Raw genomic sequence first — 27009 nt, 5'->3', positions numbered from 1 at the left:
ATTACCAACCTTTAACCCTGCGTCCTGGTTTCGATTTCTCGTCAAAGGGATGTATAGTTACTAGGGCAACACTTTGGATTAAAAGTGTGGGTACAACACAAAAGTTTACATGAAATAAATCAAATTCATATTTGTTTACTAGTTTGGAGAAGAGAAAAAGTCTAATGGTGCTAACATTGTCACCACACTAGAGGGAATAACAAGAGGGGTTTCAAGATGTTATAACTCAGAAACTGTTGATTGAACAAATGTGGCAGTCCAAGAAGAAGTTGTAGGGAACCGATAGGACAATTTAAAAATAATTAAATTTCAGCAAAAGAGTTTGAGAAAAAGAGTAAATTCGCTATTTGTTTGTTCCGACGATGGTCAGTTCGTCAAAAGGGGTATTTCATCGAATACGAAACGACGTACGACGAATTAATCAAGACTCCATAAATACTAGAACATATCCGATAAGGCCATAACTCTCTAGTCAAACGACGAAGAAAAAAGTATTCGCAAAGACTGAATGTTTTCGGTCCTGCTAACCGGCAAAGATAGTTTTCTATATCCCAAAGAATTCAAATTTGTATCATTCCGAGACGCAGTTTTATTTTTGATGGAAAAGTTCAAATATACCTACGCGTTCAATGTACACCTCTTTCAAAGTGTATGTTTGATATACTACCGTTCTACGTATAATTGTCCTATGTTCTAAAGGATTTCCTGAATATATGGGACAATTATGCGTAGAACGGCAGTATATGGTTCAATAAAAAAAATGTAAATGAAATCAATTGGAGTCATACTCTTATCGACATATCACAAATCAGTCATTCAACAGTGTACCCTATGGATATCCGATTTAACTAATCCTCTCCTTTTCACACTATTACTGTTACCTTACAAACCGGTCGTCATCCTTGATCGATATTGTCGTGCGGACATCAGACTGACCTTAATTAGGTCAACGTGCTTCCCGTCCTGGAATGCTGAAATGGTTCTCACAACTTCTAACTTCTGAACGTTTAGGTGTTTACATATGCTTTGCGCAGACTCGCTATTTGGGCCTCAGGCGAAGCTATGCTAATACTTGAAAACGGGTCGCCGAAGGGGTTACACCAGGACTTTGATAGAATTGAGCATTTATAGCACAGAAAACAGATATACAGGCTCACATTTGAACTGTGTGAAAAATTTGTTCAATCAGTGTGGCGAACACTTGCAGATGTCACCACGATCGACACGAGGTGCCACCACGATTTGGGTGCCGCTTTCACATGAGTCACAATTTTGGGTGCAACATTCACTTCACGCTAGATTTTTGTTTTGCTGTTGATTAAAATGGCTAGTTTATTTCCGATCGAATGCTCGTGTGATTTATGCGACATGGAAATAAAGTTGTCTTTAACACTTAGGGAAATCGTGTGATAAGTGTTAAAATTGTTGTTGTTGGAATATTTCTATAATAGGCAGGAGGATTTTGTTATCGTTCTTGAACGTAGTGGAACGTTTCGAAAGATCACGGCGAATAGTGTTTCCAACGTATAGTAAATTTGAAATTTACACAGGATTTTGTTCGAACCTGTATATCTGTTATCTGTGTTTTTAGTTAATTTATAGAGGAACAGAAATACTTCGCAGGCAGTTAATGGCAGTTAACAGTTCGGCTGAAAAGTTCGTATCGTTTAATAGAACACACATTTTTCTGGCAAAATTCGTTTTTATTATTCAACATAATTGCCATCAGAGGCGATACAGCGATTATAGCGATCTTCCAACTTTTCGATACCATTTTTGTAGTACGATTTTGATGAAACAAAACTTTTTTCTTCTTCAAATGAGGCCGTTTTTTTGAAATTTCGTCCTTCAAACGCTCTAATAACGCTATATAATAGTCACTGTTGATGGTTTTTCCCTTTTCAAGGTAGTCGATGAAAATTATACCATGCGAATCCCAAAATACAGGCGCCATAACCTTACCGGCCAATTGTTGAGTCTTTCCACGCTTTGGGTTCGGTTCATCGCGTGCAGTCCACTCAGCTGACTGTCGATTGGACTCCGGAGTGAAGTGATGGAGCCATTTTTCGTCCATTGTTATATATCGACGAAAAAAATCGGTTTTATTTCGATATAACAGCTCCAAACACTGCTCAGAATCATCAATTCGTTGTTGTTTTTAATCGATTGTGAGCTCACGCGGAAACCATTTTGCACAAAGCTTTCTCATCTCCAAATATTCGTTAATAATATGTCCAACACGTTCCTTTGATATCTTTAGGGTGTCAGCTATCTCGATCAACTTCACTTTACGGTCATTGAAAATCATTTTGTGATTTTTTTTCACGTTTTCATCGGTAACAGCCTCTTTTGGACGTCCACTGCGTTCATCGTCTTCGGTGCTCATATGACCAGTACGAAATTTTGCAAAACACTTACGAATTGTTGCTTCACCCGGTGCAGAGTCTGGATAACACTCATCAAGCCATTTTTTGGTATCGGCGGCACATTTTTTCATCAAAAAGTAGTGTTTCATCAACACACGAAATTCCTTTTTTTCATTTTTTTCACAATAACAAAAGTAGCTTCACTCAAAATGCAATATCTCATAAACTAATAATCAGACAGCTGTCAAATTTATACACGTATCTTTTGAAGGTTGGTGCTAACTGAAAATGGTATGGATGTAATTCTAGTGGCGCCCTCTCATAGAAACGATACGAGCTTTTCAGCCGATCTGTTACATGACTAGTGGTCCGGTCTTGCAGACTTTAACTCATAGTTTATGTCAAATATAAATCTTGAATGTCTTTACCCATCGGAAGATATTAATAAAACTTGCAGTATGATACCATAATAAAGGTAAAATTAAAATAGAACCGTGATAGTGTGCATTCAGTTTTGCTTTTTGCCATCGTATTGCTACTGAGAGATGGTTTCCTCTAGACTTTATTTATTTTGATATATAAAAATAGTTTACAATGTTTACTTACTTCAATTTCATAATAGTTATGACATGACATGACATCAAACGGAAGCTTCGCCGAGCATTACGGACCGTTTTCAAATGTTCACTAATTTTTTTTCAACAATGAACAATTTATCTTTAATATCAATAAATCAGATCTTCTCCAAGTATGTTTGTCTTTTTTTGACAGCTTGAGAAAGAAATTCCAAAATTTTAGTTGCCACCCGTTAATTTAACAGTGTTTTGGTCCCAGATGTATGACCCAGTCTAAACAAACCAGCCGCAACCTTGCTAGCTTCGAGGCATGTTATCTTCTAAAGCCTGACCAAGTTAAATTTCTGAAACTTTTCTGTCAGTGTGGACTTTGAATTATTTCACGGGTTACTGAATCGTTTCACTAATATGACAGCAGGAGCCATCCACTATATTTCGTGGACAATATGTTAACATTCTAGTTACATTCAATCAAATGACGTCGAAGCAAGGGAAAGTGCGCAACGCATTTTTACTAAGATACTCAAACTACCGAAAAGTATCATGTTTTGTGTCTGCAAATAATTTGATCAGCTCATGACCGTGGATCGGAAGTGGAACAATGCGAAAAGTAAGCTCTCGATAAATGGGTAACCGATTCTTGGGAAAAATTCAAATCTTTCTGTGCGAAATGTGACTGGCAAAATTTGAAAATCAAAAGCATACGTACAAAAAGTGAGGAAGAGGCAAGAACAAACAGTTGATGACTGTACAGACAAATTTGACTGTTGTTAAAACTGTTTTGCAGAAGTTGTCTGCCACAGATTCTTTGACAACCAAAAACTTGTTTATCGTATAACTTTCCCCAAGCGGTTTGATTTGGCGATCAATTCTTATGTGTAAAAATTAATACCAGATAGTAATTCAAAAACCTGTTTTATTCCACCTAGTGGTGTAATGGTGGCTTTCTCATATTACTCATATTCTCACAAGTAATAATATGGTATTCTTCGAAATATTTTTTATTGTTTCTTGAAAGAAAACAAAAAAGTTTAATTGTGGTCGGTCGGTCGGTCGGTCAAGCGACCTCTACTAAAAGTGAGTGAGTTCCATTTTCGAGTATATTACCACTATTTCCGGTGCTTCCGTAATGGGAAATCGGGAACCAGGACATCTGGAATCATTTGTTTACTTTCGATTTGAATAGTTTTTAGCTCAGTTTAGCAATTTTTTGCATATATTTTGCTCAACCGCTTCAACCGAAGATATGAAATTTTTAACACACTCCCAGTACCAGAACCAGGAGACGGATTCGAATGAAATTCAGGAGTTTTGTAGTGTTCACAAGGCATTTCATTTGAAGTTTCGTGTAAATGTGTGTTCATTTTTGTAATGTATGGAGATACGAGCTGCAGCAGTTCTTCAAAGCTCTGTCTGCCCATGCATAGAACATGTTGGAATTTTGGTGAATCCCGAATAGAATTCGTTTATTAGCTTAACATGGAAACCATCGCTAACTCGTTTTTTCACAAAATAACAAACCCAAGTACGTCCGCGTTTGGAAGGTTTCTCTCTGTCTTCAATTCCTTCCAAATACAACACACCCAGTAGTAACGCAACAGACTTCTTTTGTGAGATCTGATTGGCTTTTTATTAGAATGCGATATTCCGGGAAATTTTCTCTGCACAAACTGCCTTCCAATGTGATTGCTATGTGCAGAAAAACTGCCATAAACAGAATAGTCCCTATATTTTAGTTTGAAACCAGTTTCATCTGTCAGAATAGTGTAATTACAATATAGACATGCTGAAAAAGTCTGTCACAGTCAATCATAACAACTGTCAAAATATTGACTGTCGACAGTAACACTCGTCTATTGCAGTCATTTAACTGTGAATTGTGTGATCACATTACCAGACCAAATATAAACTGCCAAAAAATTACTTGTCCGTAGCAGGTAAATTGTGACAGATAAACTGGCTAGCCTGATCGTATAGCTTAGGAAGAAAGCTAATGGTACCGATGATTTCAAGAGAAGATGGAGAATCGAAACCGCGGCCCAATCCGAGGATACCTTACAATCAAGCCCCAAGCAATCAAATCCTTGATTCGAAAAGTATCCCCAAATATTTACTTTTGTTGAATGTTGTAAAGTGCACTGCACGAAATCGGTACTGTTTCCCATTCAAAAACGCTACACTCGAACTCACGTCCATTTACTAGATTAAAGAATTTTCAGAACGGATTTGATGACTAAATCCCCCCCGTTACATTCATCGCCAAATCCCAGTAAGACTGTGGCCACTACATTCACGTAGCGCTCGCTCATGACTGTCACATGCGACTTTCATCTGTGCGATTCGCGCGACTTTCAGATATGACTGCTCGGAAAGCAGGCAACGTAAAAGTTTTCATCCACACGACATTCATAGCGAACATCTACAGTCTTAGGGTGAAGCCAGAGTGGGTGCGACGCGCGACGCGAAGCGATGCGATGCGATCATCAAAGTTCTGTATTTCGTTCATTTGTTTACAGCAAGATATTAACATGTATTTCACATGGCGTTGCGTAGTGACAAGCGATTTCCGGTGCGACAAACAACAAATCAGCGCGTCCACAGATTTTCATAATAAAGGTTTCCTAAATAATTTTTGGTTACGGCGGAAGACAATTTTTTTATTGATATCGAAGCTCTAATCGGAGCAGTTTTTCAACGGAATGCGCAAATGTTGGGAAGCGGTTTCAAATACATTAGACAATACTGGCAAATATATTCAATGAAAGTGCATTAAATGAGTTTTGAGAATATTTCGAGTTATCTCGATAAAAGTCTATATCAGTTCGCTTTCTCATCTCATCCAAGTCAGTCTATAAAACAAATTCGCTTACGTTCGGGACAGAAGAAACTAAGTACAGTATTGTGTAGTGAACAATAGAACGACCTCGAAATGAGTGAACCAAACGAACAAAAGCTACCGCCGACACGAAAGAATACAATTGTTGTTGACTTCAGGCATTGCAAAATTCGACCTTCGATACGAGAACTTGATGGTTTGCTTAAGGAGGAAATGCATCTTGATATTAAACGTGTGCATTCACTTCAATGCAATAGGACCAATAATGTTGTTTATATCCAGTTCTATAAAGAGTTGGATGCAATTCAATTCGCTGAAGACAATAATAATGTGCACTATGTGGAGAATGAAAATATCAAGTACAACATTCCAGGGGTGGAATCATGTAAGGTGATAAGTGACGGCGGAAGCAAAGTTGTACACCTAATATATTATATTATATTATTTTATATTATGTTATATCACAGAGAACAGATATCCAACAGACATTAATGCGTGCAAAGTCGTGTGCAACGGTGGTTTTTAACGGATTTTCACATGTATGCTTTACACAGCTTTTTAAAAAGGTTGTACTAGCTTGGATGTCTGTTCTCTGTAGTTATATTATATTGTATTGTTTTATATTATATTTTTTATATTAATTTATATTATATTATATTATATTATATTATATTATATTATATTATATTATATTATATTGTATTATATTATATTGTATTATGCTCAATTATACCGACAACGGGGAGGGGCAGGGAGTGCATCAGGGTATCTTACAAGTGAATGACTGGATGATGAAGTGGATTGCCAACCTGAGTCACGTGGGGGAAGCTTTATGTTTCTCCTTGAAGGTCTGAAATGAGTAAGCCGCACCTTTCTAACAAACAAACCATCAGGCGGGTTTAAATTGGTACAGCGAAATTCTTTATTATATGGCCGAATGTTCTTGCTGGAAGGCGCCGGGTCCTCCAAACTCATTTTGGCCTGCTTAACAGCAGTCATATGAAAGCTATCTGATAATCAAATTCGGATCTACTGTAAGTCTACCCGAATACACTGGTAATGCCTTGAACTGATGGAAGGCTCTAAAGAAATCGTTCAAATCGGTCGCTGAATTAAAACAGGCTTGTAATTTATAACTGTAACAAACACAAGACCAACTTTACATCGATGAAATAAAAAACGTAAGTTCAGTCACCTTAGTACTTACATGATTCTGTTATCACCACTAGGGTATTGATTGCTTTCGTATTTCAGTGATGTTTTATGTGAAAAAATTTGGAACCTTACAGGCATCGTAAAGTTAATTTTGCAAGAAAATTTGTGGAAGTAAAAGAACAATTATCCTACATTATTACTAAAACCATAATGTGATGTATTCGGCTCTAGTCTTATCTCAAATTAGAACAGTTTCAAACACTGATTTTGGTCTTGAAGCTTCGATTAGAAACCATTAGAGTAATAACAAATCATTTCTCGTTTCATAGCATAGACGTGGCACCACCCGACTGTTGATTGTTTCGATTGGTGCAGAACGCTCTTAGGAGACATTAATAAACCAGATAAACTAACTGGGAAAAAGTTCCTCAAAAGTCTAAGTATGTATACAAGAGGAAAGAGTAGGTTTATCCCGAAGGGTACGTAATCTCATGTTGAATATATGTGTAATTTTCAAAATTATATATGACGTTTAACTTCGAACCTCAATCAATTTAACTTGTAAAATCTTGTATTACGCAGATAAAATCAAAGCCGTGGTTTTACATTCCTTTTGTGGAATTTGACCTTTTGTTTCAACAGACTTTGCAGTCGATTTATAGCGTACAGAATCATTGTATGACTACGTGATCCTACGGATACTAAGAATCCTTAAAGGTCGGGGCTCGAATATACAACTGGCAACAAGTCCAATGTCTTATACATTGAACTGTCAACCTGGGTATTACGAAGATACAAAGCTCGAATCTACAAACATTCTATAATTGTTGAGACAGTTCCTCTAGAACTACTTCGGAGAAGGACATGGCTTTATCTTTAGTCTAATCATCTACAACATTTATAAATTTGATTTCTTTTCGTTCAGTTCAAAGTAAAGTCACCACTAGATCTCAGTTTAGCTTCATATCACTACCCAACGCAGGACACACTGAACAACGACTGATGAATTAAAACAAGAAAATTAAAAACTTGAAAATAAATCACGGCAGACAGGACTCGAATTGGCAATCTAGGGAAATCGTTCTACCAAATAAACTACAGTAGATGTAATCTGAAGACAATCCTATCAAAATCAAGACCATTCAATTTTCGCTCCTGTGATCTTTTTTCGCGCGCAAATTTTGAAATGGTGTTTTTTTCACATGTTCAGATCACGCATGTTTTAGAGTGTGATATTATCATCTATTGATTCGCTTTTCAAAATTCCTGCAGATAAATAAACGTTAAAAGCTAACTAGACAATGGTACTAAGCCGCATCTCTGAAACAAAGCACGATGTTTTCTTTATCTAATTTGTACATTAGATTAAGTCAAATAGTTTGATTTCAGCATTTAACGCATTCCTCAAAAATTAAATTTAACAAGTTTAGTGAAACGGAAAAAACTGTGTAGACTTCTAAAGTGTCAAATTTAGGTCTACGAGATTTATGAACTTCATCGCAATACTGCCTTCTATCTTCTGTTTTCAATGAAATTCCCTTTTTGAAATCACAAAATCACTTAATTCAATAAGAAAATAATACAGTCTGTCAAATGAGAGTGTAACAAACACCACATGAATGCCTATACATTTTTGGCTAAGAATAATCATCGTATTTCAAAAAAATCATTTTTTGTGTGTTACCCTGACTGCCATTCTACGCATAGCTGTCCCATAGATAGGAAATCCCACAAAATATGGGACAGTTATGCGTGGAACGACAGCTGATTCCAATAACGTAAAAACACTGATGTTATTGGAAAGTTGATGACAAGGAGCTCTTGGCATACGACGATTGAAGTTTCATAAACAATAATATGAACTACAATCAAATTAAGAATGTGGAATGATATGAAATAATCAGAAGCACAGTCAATTAAGAAAAAAAATTTAATATTAGGAGAGGCTAAGACCACAATTGAATGCTATGGCGCCCGGGAAAAGCAAAGTATGCTCGGTTCTTATAGTCAATTTAGCTATCTCTTTATGGGTTTTCACACGCGGGGTAGTTCAATTGGAGAACGACATTTTCGCGGTTTTCTTTCGTATGCCATTTTTTCAATCGGTTTTCCTCGCTAGATACTGATCAAATTTAAATCTAGCTCAAGGCGGCTCTACGTCTCAACGAGACAAAAACAAATGACAATTTTAAATGTTAATCATAAAAAAAATTAACAAGTTACCATTTCTATTTTAATAACGATTCAGCATTGATAAACTTTTTATCGCGGATTTTTGCAATTCAAATGAGCATTCCCTAGATGGCACCAATCAATTGAAGTTCTCGCGGGATAGTTGCACAAATTTTTATGTCAACACGTCGTATTTTTGTTTACTTTAAACATGATGAATTGGTGCCAAGGAACAAGGAAAATGTTGATTTGTGTTTTCATTCGAAGGGAAAAAGCAAAGTCTTGGCATTACATTTCTACCGTGGAATTTGCCCTTTTTTCAATAGACTTCGCAGCCGATTCTTAGCGTACAGAATCATCGCATGGCTAGTACTATGGATCCTACTGACACTAAGAATCCTTCCAGGTCGGGGCTCGAACATACAACAGCTGGTTTGTAAGACCAGCGTCCTATGCATTGAACCGTCATTCGAAGGGAACTGTTGCCAAATCTCATCGAATATTTGATGCCTCCAATTCTCTCAGAAGCAACAAGTGAGAAATGGTTTTATTGCTTCGAAAATTTTCATTATTATGTAAGAAACAAGAAGCTTGGAAATTTGAAACTGTCATGCTTGGGACACGCAAAATCGGAATTAATTAACTAAAAGCATTAAACGTGTCCCAATCAGCAATTTTCGACCGCTTTTTAGCCCCGAGGAAAGCACAGAAGATTGGAAAATGGGCACCATATGAATTGAACGAAAAACAGCAAGGAATGTGTCGTACTATTTAGGAAATGACGCTGAAAACTTACAAAAATGTAATTTTCGCATCGGATTGGTTTTTGCGATGAAAAGTGAATCTTTTCCGAGAATTCCAAAAAAAAAATAAGCAAAGCCAAATAGAGTCGGAAGGAAGACAATACGTTAGATAAGGTCACAATCGATTAATACTCAACGATACAAATAACAAATGATCGATTCGAACTGATCAATTATGTTAAAAACCGCTTCGTCTCACACTACTTTACTGGCCCGGAAGGAAGCAGATAGAGGAGTTTGTATGGGAAGAGCTATCGCATGGGATTTACTCACCAGATCTAGCCCGAACAGAACAGCTATTTGCGTCGATGAAACACGTACTCACTGGGTAACTCTTCACCAACTTTGAGAAAATAAAGAATGATTCGATTCTTACTTTTTCGCTGGAGCAATCCATTAACAGAAAGTTGAGAAAATGTGAAGCAAAGAACGGTCAATACTTAAAAAACGAATTTTTCTTTAATCAATATGTGGATTTGGCTTTTGCCGTTCATCTGAGGCATAAATAGCTGGTGCACACGGGACTCTACATTATTATTTCTATCAAACGGATAAATGTTGTCTCAAGTCTCTGGAGTCTATATCGGATTGAATCCAGACTAGAATTTCTAAGGACATACATAATAGGGTATAACAAGTGTGGCCAATTCGTGAGTTGTGATTAATCTGGTCGTTGCCCATAAATAATAGCACAAAATGATTACTCACGTCGTTTTGGTCAAACTTGGATCCGAAGTTTTCCGGCGGGTATTTCGGGTTTTCTTCTGCGATCGTTCCTTATACGACTCGGAACGATTCACCGACACCGGGGCCGATTTGGATTTGACACTGAAAGGAGGAAAAATTTTAGTTTCGTTTAGCCCGATTGGCCCCCGATTCAAGCACTGAAGACTTACCTTTCCCGGAACTGATCATTGTCGACACTTTGCGCAAAAGTGTCCGGATCAGTGGTGGAATTGCTCAGGTAATCCGAGTAGGAACTAACGTTGCCCAAGTAACTACTGTTGTTGAAGTCCTGTCTCCGGTCTGAGGGTTGCCGGGCCAGTGATATGCTGGTTGGTCGATCTAATTTTTTATAGAATTATAGAAAGAAATATTAATAAAAAAAAAATATGAACATTTTGGTTTACTATTCGCATGATGATTTCCAATGTACAATTCATCAGGTTTGAGTGGAAACGCTGCCAGCCGTTTGGTTTCAGCTAATTAACGAAATACAAATATCTCAGCAATTACCATGCGTCAGCGCAATACGGGAAAAAATTTCCTTCGGCTGCCAAACACATGACTGGTTTGAGTAGGGAGGAAATATTTTACTGCATCCGCCCTCTAATTTGAATTTGAACACGCGTAAATGACTTTTGCATTATTCACAAAGTACCATTCAGTCCGGGAGAAATTACATACGAGTTAACAAGATGAAGGCGTATATATATTCTCGAGGGAAACGGAAGTTAAATCGTGACTAATCCGGGGAGAGGGAATTAGAAGATTAACGATTAAACCTTCAGTCCAATAACCGAGTAACACTAGAATTACCTGTTCGCCAATGAGTTACTGATGGATGAAATATGGTTTTAAAAATAGACTCCCGACCACTTTGATCATTGAACCATTTCGAACTCATTGAATTTTCCGGGATAAAATGCATAACTTGCATACTAGAAACTAACCACACATAATTACCATTAGTCAATTCCGAATGATGCGTTTCCCACTCGGTGTTGTCATCGTCTGTGGTGCCAGCATTATCCGCCCGGAGTGCATCCGGTGTAGACTGGGAGGAAATCGATGCACGCTTCTGTAACTGCTGGTGCAGATTTTTGCGAGACTTTGTCTTGGCCAGTTTGTACTTTTTGTGTCCGGGAATATTGCTCGAACTCGTGGCGAACTGCGAGCGGGAACTGTTTACCTGGGGTTACGAGACGTGCAAACAAACGAGTCACGAACAGATGTTGTTCAAACAAAACAAACAAATTGAACCGAAATATTTCCAAAGTTATCGAGTGGGACGATGTTTACACAGTTCGGTGTGCGAACAGTTCGTTGAAGGCGATCGAAACAAAGGCACGGAAAATATAGAAAGAAAATGGCAATTTGTGAAAATCTGATTCGGAAAAAGTCTCTTGTTTTTTTTTTGCTTACAGATTTACAGGAGGCTAGCGGATACGGTCCACTGGTATGCGATTCTCCATTCGGGATCACCTTGTTTAGAATTGCTGTCGGAACGTGTTTGTGATTGATCTTGTTCTTGATCAAGTTATTGATGTTGAGGTTTGTGTTGGATTTGGAGTTCTTGATTGTGGCGGCACTGGTTGTAGTTTTGGTGTCATGAATTGGCAACGTCGGTGCTTTCTTGTCACCGATGAGCCTAGACTTTGAAGAACTTTTCTTGTACGTTCGGGGCGGTCTGACAACCTTAGGCCACGTATGAGAATTGCTATCCGTTTGATTCAGTACTGGTTCACTACTGACGGGTGCTGTTGCCAACCCGGCAGATCCTTTATCCGTCGCATCATTGGTTGCGGTATTCTTTTCTGCACTTTTATCTTCACTTTTGTTCTTCCTGCGCATTCGCTTCTTCAGCGTTGAAACACTGAAACGGTCATCGGGGAAACTTCCCGCGCGGAACCACATCTTCGCAGTGAACTCTTTCACATATCAGGGTAAAACCGCTACTGCTCTGAAAAAGTCGACGCACACGACCATTCTTCAAGTTTGATCTTAGAAAAAAACGCTGCACGGACGTGAAATTGTGCATTCACACACACACACGAACTGTCCGTAAGCGATGGTCAATTCCTCCATCTGTCGTCACTCGGAATGGTGAACGAACGAAGAAGAACACATTTTTCACAATTCTTCACCCACAACGTCTGTCGGGTTCACCACTCGGCACCGCTAGTCAAAATGACTGTCACTAACTACTAGTAGAATGCTGCACCAGGATGCGTCAATCGCAGCGAACTCATTTTGTGAGAATCAATTAATTCTGACATTAAATGTTATACTGACGCTGATGGCACTGAAATATTCTGTTAGATTGTAGAAAGCTGACCAGGCGCCTCAGCGAGATGACGACGATGAGAGAAATGGATTTGTTTGATTGTGTGTACATGAGTGCGCATAGTCCAAAAAGCATTCACAAATGGCAAAAAGAAATAATTTCACCAGGTCAAGCAAAAAAAAAATGAAGACAGCAAAATAAAAATAAACTTCGCCATTACAGTGCCGATTTGCTGGTTTAAACCGAATGCGTGAACACACCGAAAAAGAAATGGTACAAATCCCACAAAAAGATGTAATAATAAACAGCCAACCATGGTTTGAAAGGTAAATAAATCCGTCCTGTGTGGTCGCGGTGAGGTATTTTGTTTAGGTGTACAAATGGAACGCGTATGTTTGCGGCGGAAGAGTTGACAAGACTATACTGCTGTGCCACGGGGCGAGGAAAAATGATTGACATTTGAAAAATACGTTGGACAAATTCGAAGGTTGCCCTTCAAAATCAAACGGTTCTATTTCATTCTAGGTGCGGTAAACCGATCGATCAACAGATAAAGTGATGATTGTAATCAAAACCGAAAATACCCACATTAATGCACAACTGACTCCCTACAGTAGTTCCGTCGTCGTCGTGAAACTTTGTTTAAGTTGCAATCATGAAAAAATAGCAAGCTAGTAGCATTCGTTTTTCGACAACAAAAAAATTTTTTTTAGTATAATAGGAGTTAGTCCAACTCTGAGCCAAAATGCAAATTTAATAATAAAACCTCCAAGCCCCGAGAGAATTCAGAGCTTTTACAAAAGCGACACCATCCCTGGAAGAATGCAGAACGATTCGCAATATGTATGAATAGAAGTAAATTCGGCACCCCATAAGGGATGCCAAACAATCTGCTGAACCCTTTTAGGGTAGGAACAATCACTCGAAGAAGAATGTACTCCTCTGACTATTGGTCTTTACAATATTGGGTGAGAAACGATAGTATATCCTTCAATTTTAGTTCACCATACACAGATTCAACCAAATACCAAATAAAACAATACTTAGCACACTGACTGAATAGTAGGCATGTGATAATTCAGTTTGCTAAGTCCAGTCAGAGCTTTGACCAGAATCCTGCAATGAAGCTTGGAAAAATGCAATAATCGATAAGTAGTTAGCAACATTCAAACAGTTATTACTCTAAAATGGCTTAATTTTTTGCAGCGTGTTTTGCGATGACATATTTGTTTACATATCAATAGCAGCTGTGCAATCGATTGGTTTCGGTACGGTTTATCGTTCAAATGATGAGTCGAATTGATCCGGAAACGCGAAAGAAAATTCTGCACACTTGGTGCTCAGAAAGTGGTGTCACGTACAACGAAATTGCAAAACGGGTGAAAGTGCACCACACCAGTGTAAAAAATATTATCGAGAAGTTCGGTAAGACCCTTTCGGGAAAACGGGTTCCAGCCAGCCCGGCCGGGACTTAAAAGTGGTTGAGTACATCAGGAAAAACCCATCGGCGTCGACGCGGGATTTGGCCAAGCAGTTCAACACCACCATCGGGATGATTCAACGAATCAAAGTTTGGAACTCCCTGAAAACGTACAAGAAACAGAAGGTGCCGAAAAAGTCCCTGGTACAGCAAGTTCAGGCCAAAACAAGAGCGCGAAAACTGTATAACCGGATTCTACAGAATAAAGACGGATGCATCCTGATCGACGACGAAAATTACGCCAAGGAGGACTCTCGAGCCCGGACCGCAATATTATACGAAATCGGTGTACCAGGACCTGGACGACGCTGAAACTACGGTGGCGATGGAAAAGTTTGGGTAGAAGTTGTTGGTCTGGCAAGCAATTTGTACCTGTGGTTTGCGGTCGTCGATTTTCTTCACGAAGGGGACAATTAACGCCAAGATGTACGAGGAAGAATGTTTGAAAAAGAGAATGCTGCCACTGTACAGAAAGCATAAGGCTCCTCCTCTTTTCTGGCCGAATTTGGCTTCAGCCCACTACGCCAACTCTGTTCTACAGTGGTTGTCAAAAAATAATGTATAATTCGTGGAAAAGGACATCAACCCACCGAACTGCCAGGATCTTCGGCCAATTGAAAGGTATTGGGCAATTATCAAGCGGCACTTTCGGAAGGAAGGTACAGTGTCCTAAAACATGCACGAGTTAAAAAAAACTGGACAGAAGTATGTCAAGTCCAAAGTGCGAGCGTTTCACAGAAACTAGGATTTTCTTCAATATAAATCAGTGAAATGCATAAAAATGTAATTTTTCTACAATATATCGAAAACTGATGTCAAAATATGTTTTTTTCGCTTTTATATTCAATAATCAATGTTGCTAACTACTTTTCGATACACTCCTTACATTTTAACATTTTCAGAATTAAATCTGGTAAAAATGCTGTTGTCTAAGCTCAAGTTCAGTGTTGGGAAAAAATCGTGACTGAAAAATTTGAAGATGTGATTTTCAGACAAAAAATCATCGAACAGAACACTCACTGCAGAAAAGTTCAGTACTGAATTTTTGACAACTCGATTCTCACTGAAACTGATTTCACAAGGCAAAAAAATCAGTCGTAAAAAATTCACTAGCGAACATTCTGCTCGATGATATTTAAGAAAAAAGTCCGCACATTGAATATATCTGATATGATTCTCGAACAGAAGATATGATATGATTTTGGGAAATGAATTTCCATAGCCATTGTATCTCAAACCTTTGCAGAATACATGTTGAATGTATTCGCCGATGAACAAAAAATGAACCTTTCTCAAAATGTTCAGTGTGCGTAGGGTGGTTGATAAGTGAATCAATAGTGGTGTTGTATTTGAAATTCATTCGACACTACCGTGGTGATGGAGTAATATTATTAATAAAAGCAACAAGTGTAATAATAGTTATAATGATAGTAAAAACATCAATGAAAACAATCACAAATCATGTTATGAAGGTGTTTAAAAAATATTAGCCAATTTAGCTTGAATAACGTACGCATAAGTAACAAGAGCGCAGACTGTCGCTATGCCAATTCAAATGTGTCATTCAAACACTGCGCCTACTGTGTGTGTTTGAGACATGCTGACAATGCTGCGCTCATGCTACTTCTATGAGTCAAATTCATGCTAAATAGCCTCTTTTGGGTTTAATCTAAATAGTAAAGTGTAATCATTCAGCTAAATTAAAGCAGCCTTTCGTCGCTATAATCATGGGTTGGAATGTGGTAAAAATATTGTTGTTCATATTGACCACCGTACGTGCATTGAAAATATTGCAGTAATTATTTCTTAGTTGCGATTCAGTTGCGAATTTATTCAGTAGAGATTTTTTATTAATGAAAATATAATAATTAAATCTTGCACGAATCACACTTCGGTGTCCAACTGAAGCATAGTGGAAATTTAGTATCGAAATATCATCGGAGACTATTCTCCCTTTCGATTATCTCTTTAGCGATATTTCTCTGGGTGAAACTTCGTCCTCAAGTTTCGCTGACACAAAAAATCACTTATGAACTTCGAGTTTTGTGGATGTATGTTTCATGAATGAAAATATCGGAAGTGATTTTTTCAGTCACTGAGTTTTTTCAGAAAATCTCTTCAACTGATTTTTTTACGAGTGATAGTGAAATGACCTTTTTCTGATCATGATTTTCCCAACACTGGTGCCTGTAGCTTGCATGTTCGGATGCAGCCCTAGAACAACTCGTCCGACAGAGTTGACTGCATCATCCATCTTATGAGGTCCTGTCTCGTAGGATGAAGATGCAACAATTATATCATCCCGCATTTGAAACTCAGACACTTGAGTGAATTACGTAGCCTGTGTGCCGAGCTCTTACGCTCGCAGTATGAGATAAGCAAAGATAAAGTCCCATAACTTGCCGAGTTTTTCTCCGATAGGCTTGAAAATTTCACAGAAGATTCTTGAAATGTTTTATTATGAGAAAATACAAAGAAAATAATAAATGATTTTTCAAAAGTGTTAGACCTAACCAGACCCCCCCCCCCCCCCCTTAAGGCGAAGACCGGTTGTACGGCAAATATGTAGAAAAATAGACATATTTTCTGTCTATGCCTTCAATTAGTCAGTCTAACCGTGACACGGAGTTTTCAGCTCCGCAAGGGAAAAGCCCACAAATGTCCCGTTTACGACTGCCTTTTTAGGTTCCTGCACTCATTCAGTCATCGGCACGGAAATAAACCTTGACTTGCGAGCTCCCGTTTTAGTGGCAATTTACGACATGGAACAAGAAACCAGTGCATCAATTCCCGGGTTGGTGGTTCAATGCATAGGATGCTGGTCTTACAAGCCAGTTGTCGTATGTTCGAACCCCGATCTGGAAGGATTTCTAGTGTCAGTAGGCTACGATCCTACTAGCCATGCAATGATTCTGTACGCTATACATCGGCTGCGAAGTCTATGAAACAGAAATATCAATTCTTGTTATTTTTACGTTTCGTCTTTGACTCATCAGTGCAGAGCAGTTCAAATTGAACTGCTTAGTGCTAAACTCGGCAGTTCAATTTGAACCGCTAAGCAGACGTAAAGTTTCTGCTACTTACAGAACACTTTTTGTTTTGCAACGAAGTGCAATGTCTTTTCTGACGTGCCGAACGAAAACGTGTTTTCGACTTTTCTGGCCGATGCAGGTATGGTCATTTAGGGGTTAGCCAAATTTTGTGCTAGGGCACATAACCGTTTTCATTATTTTTACGTTTCGTCTTTGACTCATCAGTGCAGAGCAGTTCAAATTGAACTGCTTAGTGCTAAACTCGGCAGTTCAATTTGAACCGCTAAGCAGACGTAAAGTTTCTGCTACTTACAGAACACTTTTTGTTTTGCAACGAAGTGCAATGTCTTTTCTGACGTGCCGAACGAAAACGTGTTTTCGACTTTTCTGGCCGATGCAGGTATGGTCATTTAGGGGTTAGCCAAATTTTGTGCTAGGGCACATAACCGTTTTCATTATTTTTACGTTTCGTCTTTGACTCATCAGTGCAGAGCAGTTCAAATTGAACTGCTTAGTGCTAAACTCGGCAGTTCAATTTGAACCGCTAAGCAGACGTAAAGTTTCTGCTACTTACAGAACACTTTTTGTTTTGCAACGAAGTGCAATGTCTTTTCTGACGTGCCGAACGAAAACGTGTTTTCGACTTTTCTGGCCGATGCAGGTATGGTCATTTAGGGGTTAGCCAAATTTTGTGCTAGGGCACATAACCGTTTTCATTATTTTTACGTTTCGTCTTTGACTCATCAGTGCAGAGCAGTTCAAATTGAACTGCTTAGTGCTAAACTCGGCAGTTCAATTTGAACCGCTAAGCAGACGTAAAGTTTCTGCTACTTACAGAACACTTTTTGTTTTGCAACGAAGTGCAATGTCTTTTCTGACGTGCCGAACGAAAACGTGTTTTCGACTTTTCTGGCCGATGCAGGTATGGTCATTTAGGGGTTAGCCAAATTTTGTGCTAGGGCACATAACCGTTTTCATTATTTTTACGTTTCGTCTTTGACTCATCAGTGCAGAGCAGTTCAAATTGAACTGCTTAGTGCTAAACTCGGCAGTTCAATTTGAACCGCTAAGCAGACGTAAAGTTTCTGCTACTTACAGAACACTTTTTGTTTTGCAACGAAGTGCAATGTCTTTTCTGACGTGCCGAACTTCGTTGCAAAACAAAAAGTGTTCTGTAAGTAGCAGAAACTTTACGTCTGCTTAGCGGTTCAAATTGAACTGCCGAGTTTAGCACTAAGCAGTTCAATTTGAACTGCTCTGCACTGATGAGTCAAAGACGAAACGTAAAAATAATGAAAACGGTTATGTGCCCTAGCACAAAATTTGGCTAACCCCTAAATGACCATACCTGCATCGGCCAGAAAAGTCGAAAACACGTTTTCGTTCGGCACGTCAGAAAAGACATTGCACTTCGTTGCAAAACAAAAAGTGTTCTGTAAGTAGCAGAAACTTTACGTCTGCTTAGCGGTTCAAATTGAACTGCCGAGTTTAGCACTAAGCAGTTCAATTTGAACTGCTCTGCACTGATGAGTCAAAGACGAAACGTAAAAATAATGAAAACGGTTATGTGCCCTAGCACAAAATTTGGCTAACCCCTAAATGACCATACCTGCATCGGCCAGAAAAGTCGAAAACACGTTTTCGTTCGGCACGTCAGAAAAGACATTGCACTTCGTTGCAAAACAAAAAGTGTTCTGTAAGTAGCAGAAACTTTACGTCTGCTTAGCGGTTCAAATTGAACTGCCGAGTTTAGCACTAAGCAGTTCAATTTGAACTGCTCTGCACTGATGAGTCAAAGACGAAACGTAAAAATAATGAAAACGGTTATGTGCCCTAGCACAAAATTTGGCTAACCCCTAAATGACCATACCTGCATCGGCCAGAAAAGTCGAAAACACGTTTTCGTTCGGCACGTCAGAAAAGACATTGCACTTCGTTGCAAAACAAAAAGTGTTCTGTAAGTAGCAGAAACTTTACGTCTGCTTAGCGGTTCAAATTGAACTGCCGAGTTTAGCACTAAGCAGTTCAATTTGAACTGCTCTGCACTGATGAGTCAAAGACGAAACGTAAAAATAATGAAAACGGTTATGTGCCCTAGCACAAAATTTGGCTAACCCCTAAATGACCATACCTGCATCGGCCAGAAAAGTCGAAAACACGTTTTCGTTCGGCACGTCAGAAAAGACATTGCACTTCGTTGCAAAACAAAAAGTGTTCTGTAAGTAGCAGAAACTTTACGTCTGCTTAGCGGTTCAAATTGAACTGCCGAGTTTAGCACTAAGCAGTTCAATTTGAACTGCTCTGCACTGATGAGTCAAAGACGAAACGTAAAAATAATGAAAACGGTTATGTGCCCTAGCACAAAATTTGGCTAACCCCTAAATGACCATACCTGCATCGGCCAGAAAAGTCGAAAACACGTTTTCGTTCGGCACGTCAGAAAAGACATTGCACTTCGTTGCAAAACAAAAAGTGTTCTGTAAGTAGCAGAAACTTTACGTCTGCTTAGCGGTTCAAATTGAACTGCCGAGTTTAGCACTAAGCAGTTCAATTTGAACTGCTCTGCACTGATGAGTCAAAGACGAAACGTAAAAATAATGAAAACGGTTATGTGCCCTAGCACAAAATTTGGCTAACCCCTAAATGATCAATTCTTGGTTGAAATGTGGTAACCGCCGGATACCACACGGCTTACCTGTTTGGTGGACCATCGGGAGGTAGACCGTAGTATTATTCTTAGACACTACACGGCTATTTAGGCTGCTCCAGAAAGATGGGGCAAAACGACTACCTATCATACAGGGTTTTTGGGTTCGGTTCCCAAACCTGCACATAAGGAGAGACAGTTTTTTGGCACGAAAGTCACAAGATTAAATCGTTTAAAATCGAAATAAAAAAGAACCAGATTAAAGTTATGATGTAGGCATTGAATCCGACCGTGAACTGAATTTGTTCGTGTCAACAATCAACACAACCGCGAAGATAAAAAGCAATAGAAACATAGAAAACAAGAATTGATTGTGTGTACAGAAAAGAACAAATTCAAAAAGTTCAGAAATTATTCTAAATTTGGCTGCCCTGTAGAGTGATACGTCAAAATTTTCATTGATAAAATTAAGTCCGCATTAGTTAATTCAAAGTTAGAGTTTTCGGATTTTTTTTTTCAAAAAAAAAAACTCATATCTATTTCAATTTTGTTCTATCTATTATATTTTTTATTCATCTTAAAACCATGGTAATGAAATTATTAGGTTGAGTACTCAAAATGAAGGTCGTTTATTGCACTATACTACTATATAATATAGTGGAACATTATTCCGATTTGATTCTGATAAAACATCGAAGTTTCCTTCTAATACCACTTATCACATTTTGGCACTCTGTTGGCTAGCCTAGCCTTGTCAGTATATTCAATTCAATTGACCTTGGCTGTGATGCTCAAATGAAATTCACTGGATTCATCGTCATTTGATAAATCTTGCCTAGTAACTATTTTTTATTACAGAGGTTTCAACCAAAAAGTCATTTGCCTCTTCGGACCAGAAAAACTTTCTGACCCTATATGTGCGGGGTTGGGAATTGAAACCAGGTGGGTAGCGTGAAAGGCACCCATGACACTATACCCGTCCCCTTGCGTTGTCATTTGAAGTTTTGCTTGGTCCGTTTTAAGTACACACTTCAAAAAACCCTGTTTTATTATAAGAAAATACAAAGAAAAAGCAAATGATTTTTCAAAAGTGTTAGACCTTATTCGCCCCGTAAGATCAATGAATCCGTCACAAAAAAACTATTTAATATTTTCAAATTTGTGGATCTGAAATATACGAGGTCTGTTCAGAAAGTTCCCGGAATTTTTTGATTGCGCGCGTCTGGTGAGTCCGGCGGTCAAAATTTTTTTTTATTGTGTTGGTACATATGTCCCTAATGTATGGTGAAATTTTCAGCTGTATTCATTGTTTACATTCTGTCTTGTAGCGGCTGGTGTAGACGTGTTTTTTTGAGCTCGGCGATTTTTGTTAGTTTAAACAATGGAAGAGTCAAAGAATTTGTATTAATTTTTGCGTGAAAAATGAAATAAAGTGTAACCAAGTGTGCGAAATGTTACAGAGAGCCTACGGTGAGTCTGCTATGAAAAAAAAGTGTTTACGAGTGGTATAAGCGTTTCCAAGATGGCCGCGAAGACGTTGAAGACGACGAACGCTCCGGTCGACCCAGCACGTCAATAATCGATGAAAATGTGGGAAAAGTGGAAAAAATGATTATGGATGATCGTCGAATCACTATTAGAGAAGTTGCTGATGAAGTTGGCATATCAGTAGGCTCATGCCGTCATTTTTTTCAAATGTTTTGGGCATGAAACGAGTGGCAGCAAAATTCATCGTTGCTTATTCGTGATTTTTTGGCTAAAAACAAGACTTTAATCATGCCCCAACCTCCTTATTCACCAGATATCGCTCCGTGTGATTTTTTCCTGTTCCCAAAGTTGAAGAGACCCATGAAAGGACAGCGTTTTTCATCGATTGAAGAGATAAAGGCAGAATCGCTGAGAGTGCTACAGAGCATTACAAAAAGTGACTATCAGGGGTGTTTCGAAGACTGGAAAAAACGCTGGCATAAGTGTATTATATCTAGGGGGGATTACTTTGAAGGGGACCATATAGATGTAGACGAATAAATAAATATTTTTTTAGAAAAATGAGAATTCCGGGTACTTTTTGAACAGACCTCGTACTAAGCAGTACAAACGTTCTTGTACTTGTTTCATTCAGAATCGTCTTATTAAATGTAAACGTGCAATGACGCAAATATTTAAATAGAGAAATTTGGCTTTTGGATTAATTTTATTTGTACATGTGCAGTTCGTTCAGTGTTTTGGTGGGGTTTGACTTCTGTGTACAGCAGCCTGGTACAAAACTAATGCAGTCGAATTCATACCCAAGGAGATGAATCCTCCAAAATGTTCATATGCGAGACATTTTTGGGCACTGACAAAAGCATAGTTGCCAACACAACGGATCCCATTACAACTATTGAAAGAGACTAGAAAAAAGTATCCAGAATCGTTGCCAAACTTGCTGAAGCTAATCAGCAGTGTTAGATCAAATTTCCGCTCCTTGGTGCTACATGGATCTCGGAAATGTCACGTCGAACAATGAAATACAAATTTAATTTGCTCAAAAACTAAGCTCGTATTGAACAACACAATCATTCATGTAAACTTGATTCAAAATTATTTAGTTGTTTCTGAGTATTAGATAATCTAGTTTAAAGGTCTCGTTAATTTGCACATTCCTTATGAAATATACGGATACAAAATTACTTCAAGCCAAATATTGTAATCAACTTGAAATTTTCCGAATTAGATTTTTACGCCAGGTGTAAAATGTACTATTCCAAACAAAATGATTCTGCAATAACATATGTAGACTTTTGAAAATTTTGAACCTCATATAAAGATGGATGTGAACGGTATCCTCACATTGAATTCCACAAGTTGCAATCAATGGGTACTAAACGAATCGTTACATCTTACGAAAGAATCATTAACCCCTAAACGCATATTGTTGCTTTTTAGCAACATGCGGGTTTTCGTGAAATAAAACATCAGCAAATAAACTAGTCTAACAACGTTTTATTTTTTGGTGGTGTAGAAGCTTGATTTATTTCAAAAATGTTTTTTCATTAGAAAATAAAAAAATCATGTATTCAAGGGTTAGTTTTTATACCCTTATCATTTATTATTTTCACACATGTGAATAGCTAGACTGAAGTGGCTACATATTGTAGTGTTCATTGCAGCCTGACAGCGGTTGTCGGTGAATGCCTATGAAGTTACAAACTCTGTGCGCTGTTAAGTAATAATGTTTGCAGATTGTGTTATCAGGTAAGTTAAACAAAACACCAACGGTCATTTCACTCGTCGGATCGGGAAGTTTGTAATTGGGGAACCAACCATGCGCAGTAATAAACAAATGTTTTGATTTGACCTTGTAAAATCAACGTCCGAGTACAACGTGACGACAACTTATTCTTAACTGATCTCCACTATGTCGCTAGTCACTAGTCAAAACTATAGTAGTAAGCTATTATGTAGTACCAACCACTCGAAATTTTGGTGGCAAACTAGTCACAAATAAGTTACCGTAACAAAAATTGTTGCTTGGATTCTGCTTCTGTATAAAATTTTTTTTCTGTTTCTGTACAAAAAAAAAACTTGAATTTCTCGGAGATGGTTCCACAGATGTTTGCCTTTCTCTATAGGAAAGTAATAGAAATGCTGGAGAATCCGACTTTCGAACAGAGCCTCGGAGACACATATTAATATATACCATTCGAATCAGCTCGACGCGATCAGAAAATGTCTATGCAGGGTGGCAAGTGAATTGCCGATTTCAATTTCCCATTTTTTCCCGATTTTCCCGGTTTATTTAGATAAAAATTCCCGGTTTTTGGAATAGGCTCACATCGCCCCTGTTTAGTTTTTTTTTAATATTTTTTAATTCAAACTTTGAACAGATATCCCATGTCGAAAAAGGATTATTGCAACAGACCCGCTAATTGAGGATTCAAATTCTTTCCAGACATTTCGATGTATAAATAGAAAATATTCATTATAACATGTGCATATAAGAAAAGCATAAAGCACATTTGCTTACCACCTATGCTAGATTCCTAAAAATTAGAAAATCCCAATTCCAAGCGCTTCATGCACCCAAGCTCATATAAATTGACTAAAATTATCAGTGCATAGCTTTAGTTCAACCGTTTGAAGGCATCATCTTTTAATACTCATATTAGGCAAATTTATTAATTTCGCTAATTTACTCGACCCTCCGTGCACTTTTGCTGATTAAAAACGTTTTTCCAGTTCGCTTTCTCATCTCATCGAAGTCAGACGATATAACACGTTGCTTACGTTCGGGCCAGAAGAAGAAACCAAGTGTAGTGTACAATAGAACGACCTCGTAATGAACAATAGAACGACCTCGAAATGAGTGAAACGAACGAACAAAAGCTACCGCCGACACGAAAGAATACAATTGTTGTTGACTTCAGACAGTGCAAAATTCGACCTTCGATACGAGAACTTGAAGGTTTGCTTAAGGAGCAAATGCATCTTGACATTAAACGTGTGCATTTACTTCAATGGAATAAGACCAATAATGTTGTTTATATCCAGTTCTATAAAGAGATGGATGCAATTCAATTCGCTAAAGACAATAATAATGTGCACTATGTGGAGCATGAAAATATTGAGTACAACATTCCAGTATATATGGATGATAGTGCTATAGAAGTGCGTGTGCATGATCTTCCCTCAAGCGTCATCGATCCTTATATTCGCAAAACTATGTCCCAATACGGAGAGATTCTCTCTATTGAAGTCTAGAGTCAGATTTCTGCCACACCGAGGATGAAAAAAACGAAGCACCGCACAAAGAGGAAAGCGCACTTCTTCTCAGTGTCGAATAGACAGCATTTGAGTGTGTGCTTGTGGTTAAAGCAGCTGGCGCGAGTGAAACACATTCTCTTCGCATGAATCGCTCACACGCGCTCTCGTCTAAATACACCCAAGTGACCACTGGCGCGTGATTGTGAGCGAACACTTCTGTGAACTTCAATTAATAGAGAGTAGATCTGGCCTTGCTATGAAAAATTTGCAAGGAAAACCGAAAATTTTACGATAAATTGTTTTATTTTGCTGATTTTGCGTGTCCACGCTTCATCTACGAAAACCATACAGCAGTCGAATAGACAGCATTTGAGTGTGTGCTTGTGGTTAAAGCAGCTGGCGCGAGTGAAACACATTCTCTTCGCATGAATCGCTCACACGTGCTCTCGTCTAAATACACCCAAGTGACCACTGGCGCGTGATTGTGAGCGAACACTTCTGTGAACTTCAATTAATAGAGAGTAGATCTGGCCTTGCTATGAAAAATTTGCAAGGAAAACCGAAAATTTTACGATAAATTGTTTTATTTTGCTGATTTTGCGTGTCCACGCTTCATCTACGAAAACCATACAGCAGAGTGCCGGCGTGTGCACCTCTGTGAAAGTATCTGCATCCACCTCAGAGAATTTATTAGCTAATGCTCTAGCACTTCGGTGCGATTCAGTGGAAGAGGTAAAAGGAAATAAACAAACGCACTCTTGATGCGTGCACACTTACACAACAGTGGTGTATAAATGTGAAAGAAAAGAGCTCTCGTTGAAGTTGTCAGTGCGAGGGGAGAAATTTTGCTTGCTCTTCGTCACACAGAGGAGATAGACATCTCTGCTTCACACCAACCCCAAGCAACCCCAGTACACCGGTGACAGTCACCAACAACAGTGAAGCATCCCCTTCAACGAAACCATCCAACGTAACCCCTATAGAACAAAGTACACCAGCTGCAGTTGACAACTTACAATACAACCAACCAGCAACTGCAAACAATGCACAACAAGACGCATCTACAGCAACTAGCAACGAAATCAACAACAATACCACCGATGCGGCAATGAATTCTGACAAACCACGAACAAACGGCCCCTCAATCCTCGCAGGAGGGAAATGGAAGCTCCTCTCCCCCTAGAAAAAGGGTGACAACGAGATCCAATACAAAAAAAATTATCTAAAAACTCAGCTAAATCGGTCACGTAAAGCTTGCACGCAAATAGGCCTGAATAAAATATTTTTTTAAATAAAAAAAAACGTTTTTGTACATCAATCATTTCCGATCGAATCAGTAGTGTTTTTTGTAGAATTTAGATGTTTACTGACCTCGACTTGACATGTTCATGATCATAAAAAAATCAACATCACTAAGAGATCAGATTAGTTGTGATTTCGTAACGATGATTTATTCCTTGGTTAAAATCACTTGTGATGAAATCAGTAGTGATGTTTTATGTATGAGATCAGTGAGCGATGGTTTTCTTAGCCCTGTTAATAACTAATAATATTACAATATACTGTTCATATTAGAACAACGATATTTATTTCATGTATCTCAACATACCGAACTTTTTTCAAATAGATAATGACGTATATCAGTAAGTATATTTTGAAAATTATCGCAAATCATTATTATTGTTCGAGTTGATTCAACTAATTGCAATGTCTAAAAATAACTAAAACCTAAAACTAACAGAATTTTGTTTCAATAACAACATCAGTTATTTCAACTACAATATTTGATGAAATTAAAAGGTATGTGTCCTCACAAATTGACAGCATTTTTTTAACCAATTGGCTGTTTCAACCATCGTTTCTGCTAATCGCAAAACAAAAATAACAGTTTAGATAAAACAACAATCGATTAGATGTACCAAATTTTAACCAATCGAATTCAGATCGCCGGTGGTTCCGTGCGGAACCAAATGACAGATATTTCACAGAATGTATGAGATGAACATCCTAAAGACTGCCCCAGAAAGTATGGACGCAACCAAAAACCGCTGCCATTTCGCAATGGTTCAGAATCTGTCAATTTTTATGGCAGCGTTCTGTTGTTTACACTCTTCTCTAACCACTGGTGCAGTTGTTTATTAGTTTTCATTAGTTTGTTTCGAAATGCGTAGACTTTCAGCAGAACAACGT

At 38.3% G+C, this 27009-nt stretch overlaps 1 protein-coding gene across 5 annotated transcripts in view; it reads right to left on the bottom strand.

The window, feature by feature from the left end:
• The window catches only part of LOC131435731 (rho guanine nucleotide exchange factor 11), a 285860-nt gene that overhangs the window by 89456 nt on the left and 169395 nt on the right, over positions 1–27009 (bottom strand). For all 5 annotated transcript variants that reach the window (XM_058603885.1, XM_058603889.1, XM_058603887.1 and 2 more), the window contains 2 exons: positions 10804–10972; positions 10616–10735 (listed from right to left, as the gene is read on the bottom strand). In XM_058603885.1, the coding sequence (XP_058459868.1) occupies positions 10616–10735; positions 10804–10972 (289 nt within the window). The remainder of the gene's footprint in view (positions 1–10615; positions 10736–10803; positions 10973–27009) is intronic.

This window comes from Malaya genurostris, chromosome 3 (genome assembly GCF_030247185.1).
Source record: "Malaya genurostris strain Urasoe2022 chromosome 3, Malgen_1.1, whole genome shotgun sequence".
Classification (NCBI taxonomy): Eukaryota; Metazoa; Arthropoda; class Insecta; order Diptera; family Culicidae; genus Malaya; species Malaya genurostris.
This window is presented reverse-complemented; position numbering and strand designations above follow the sequence as displayed.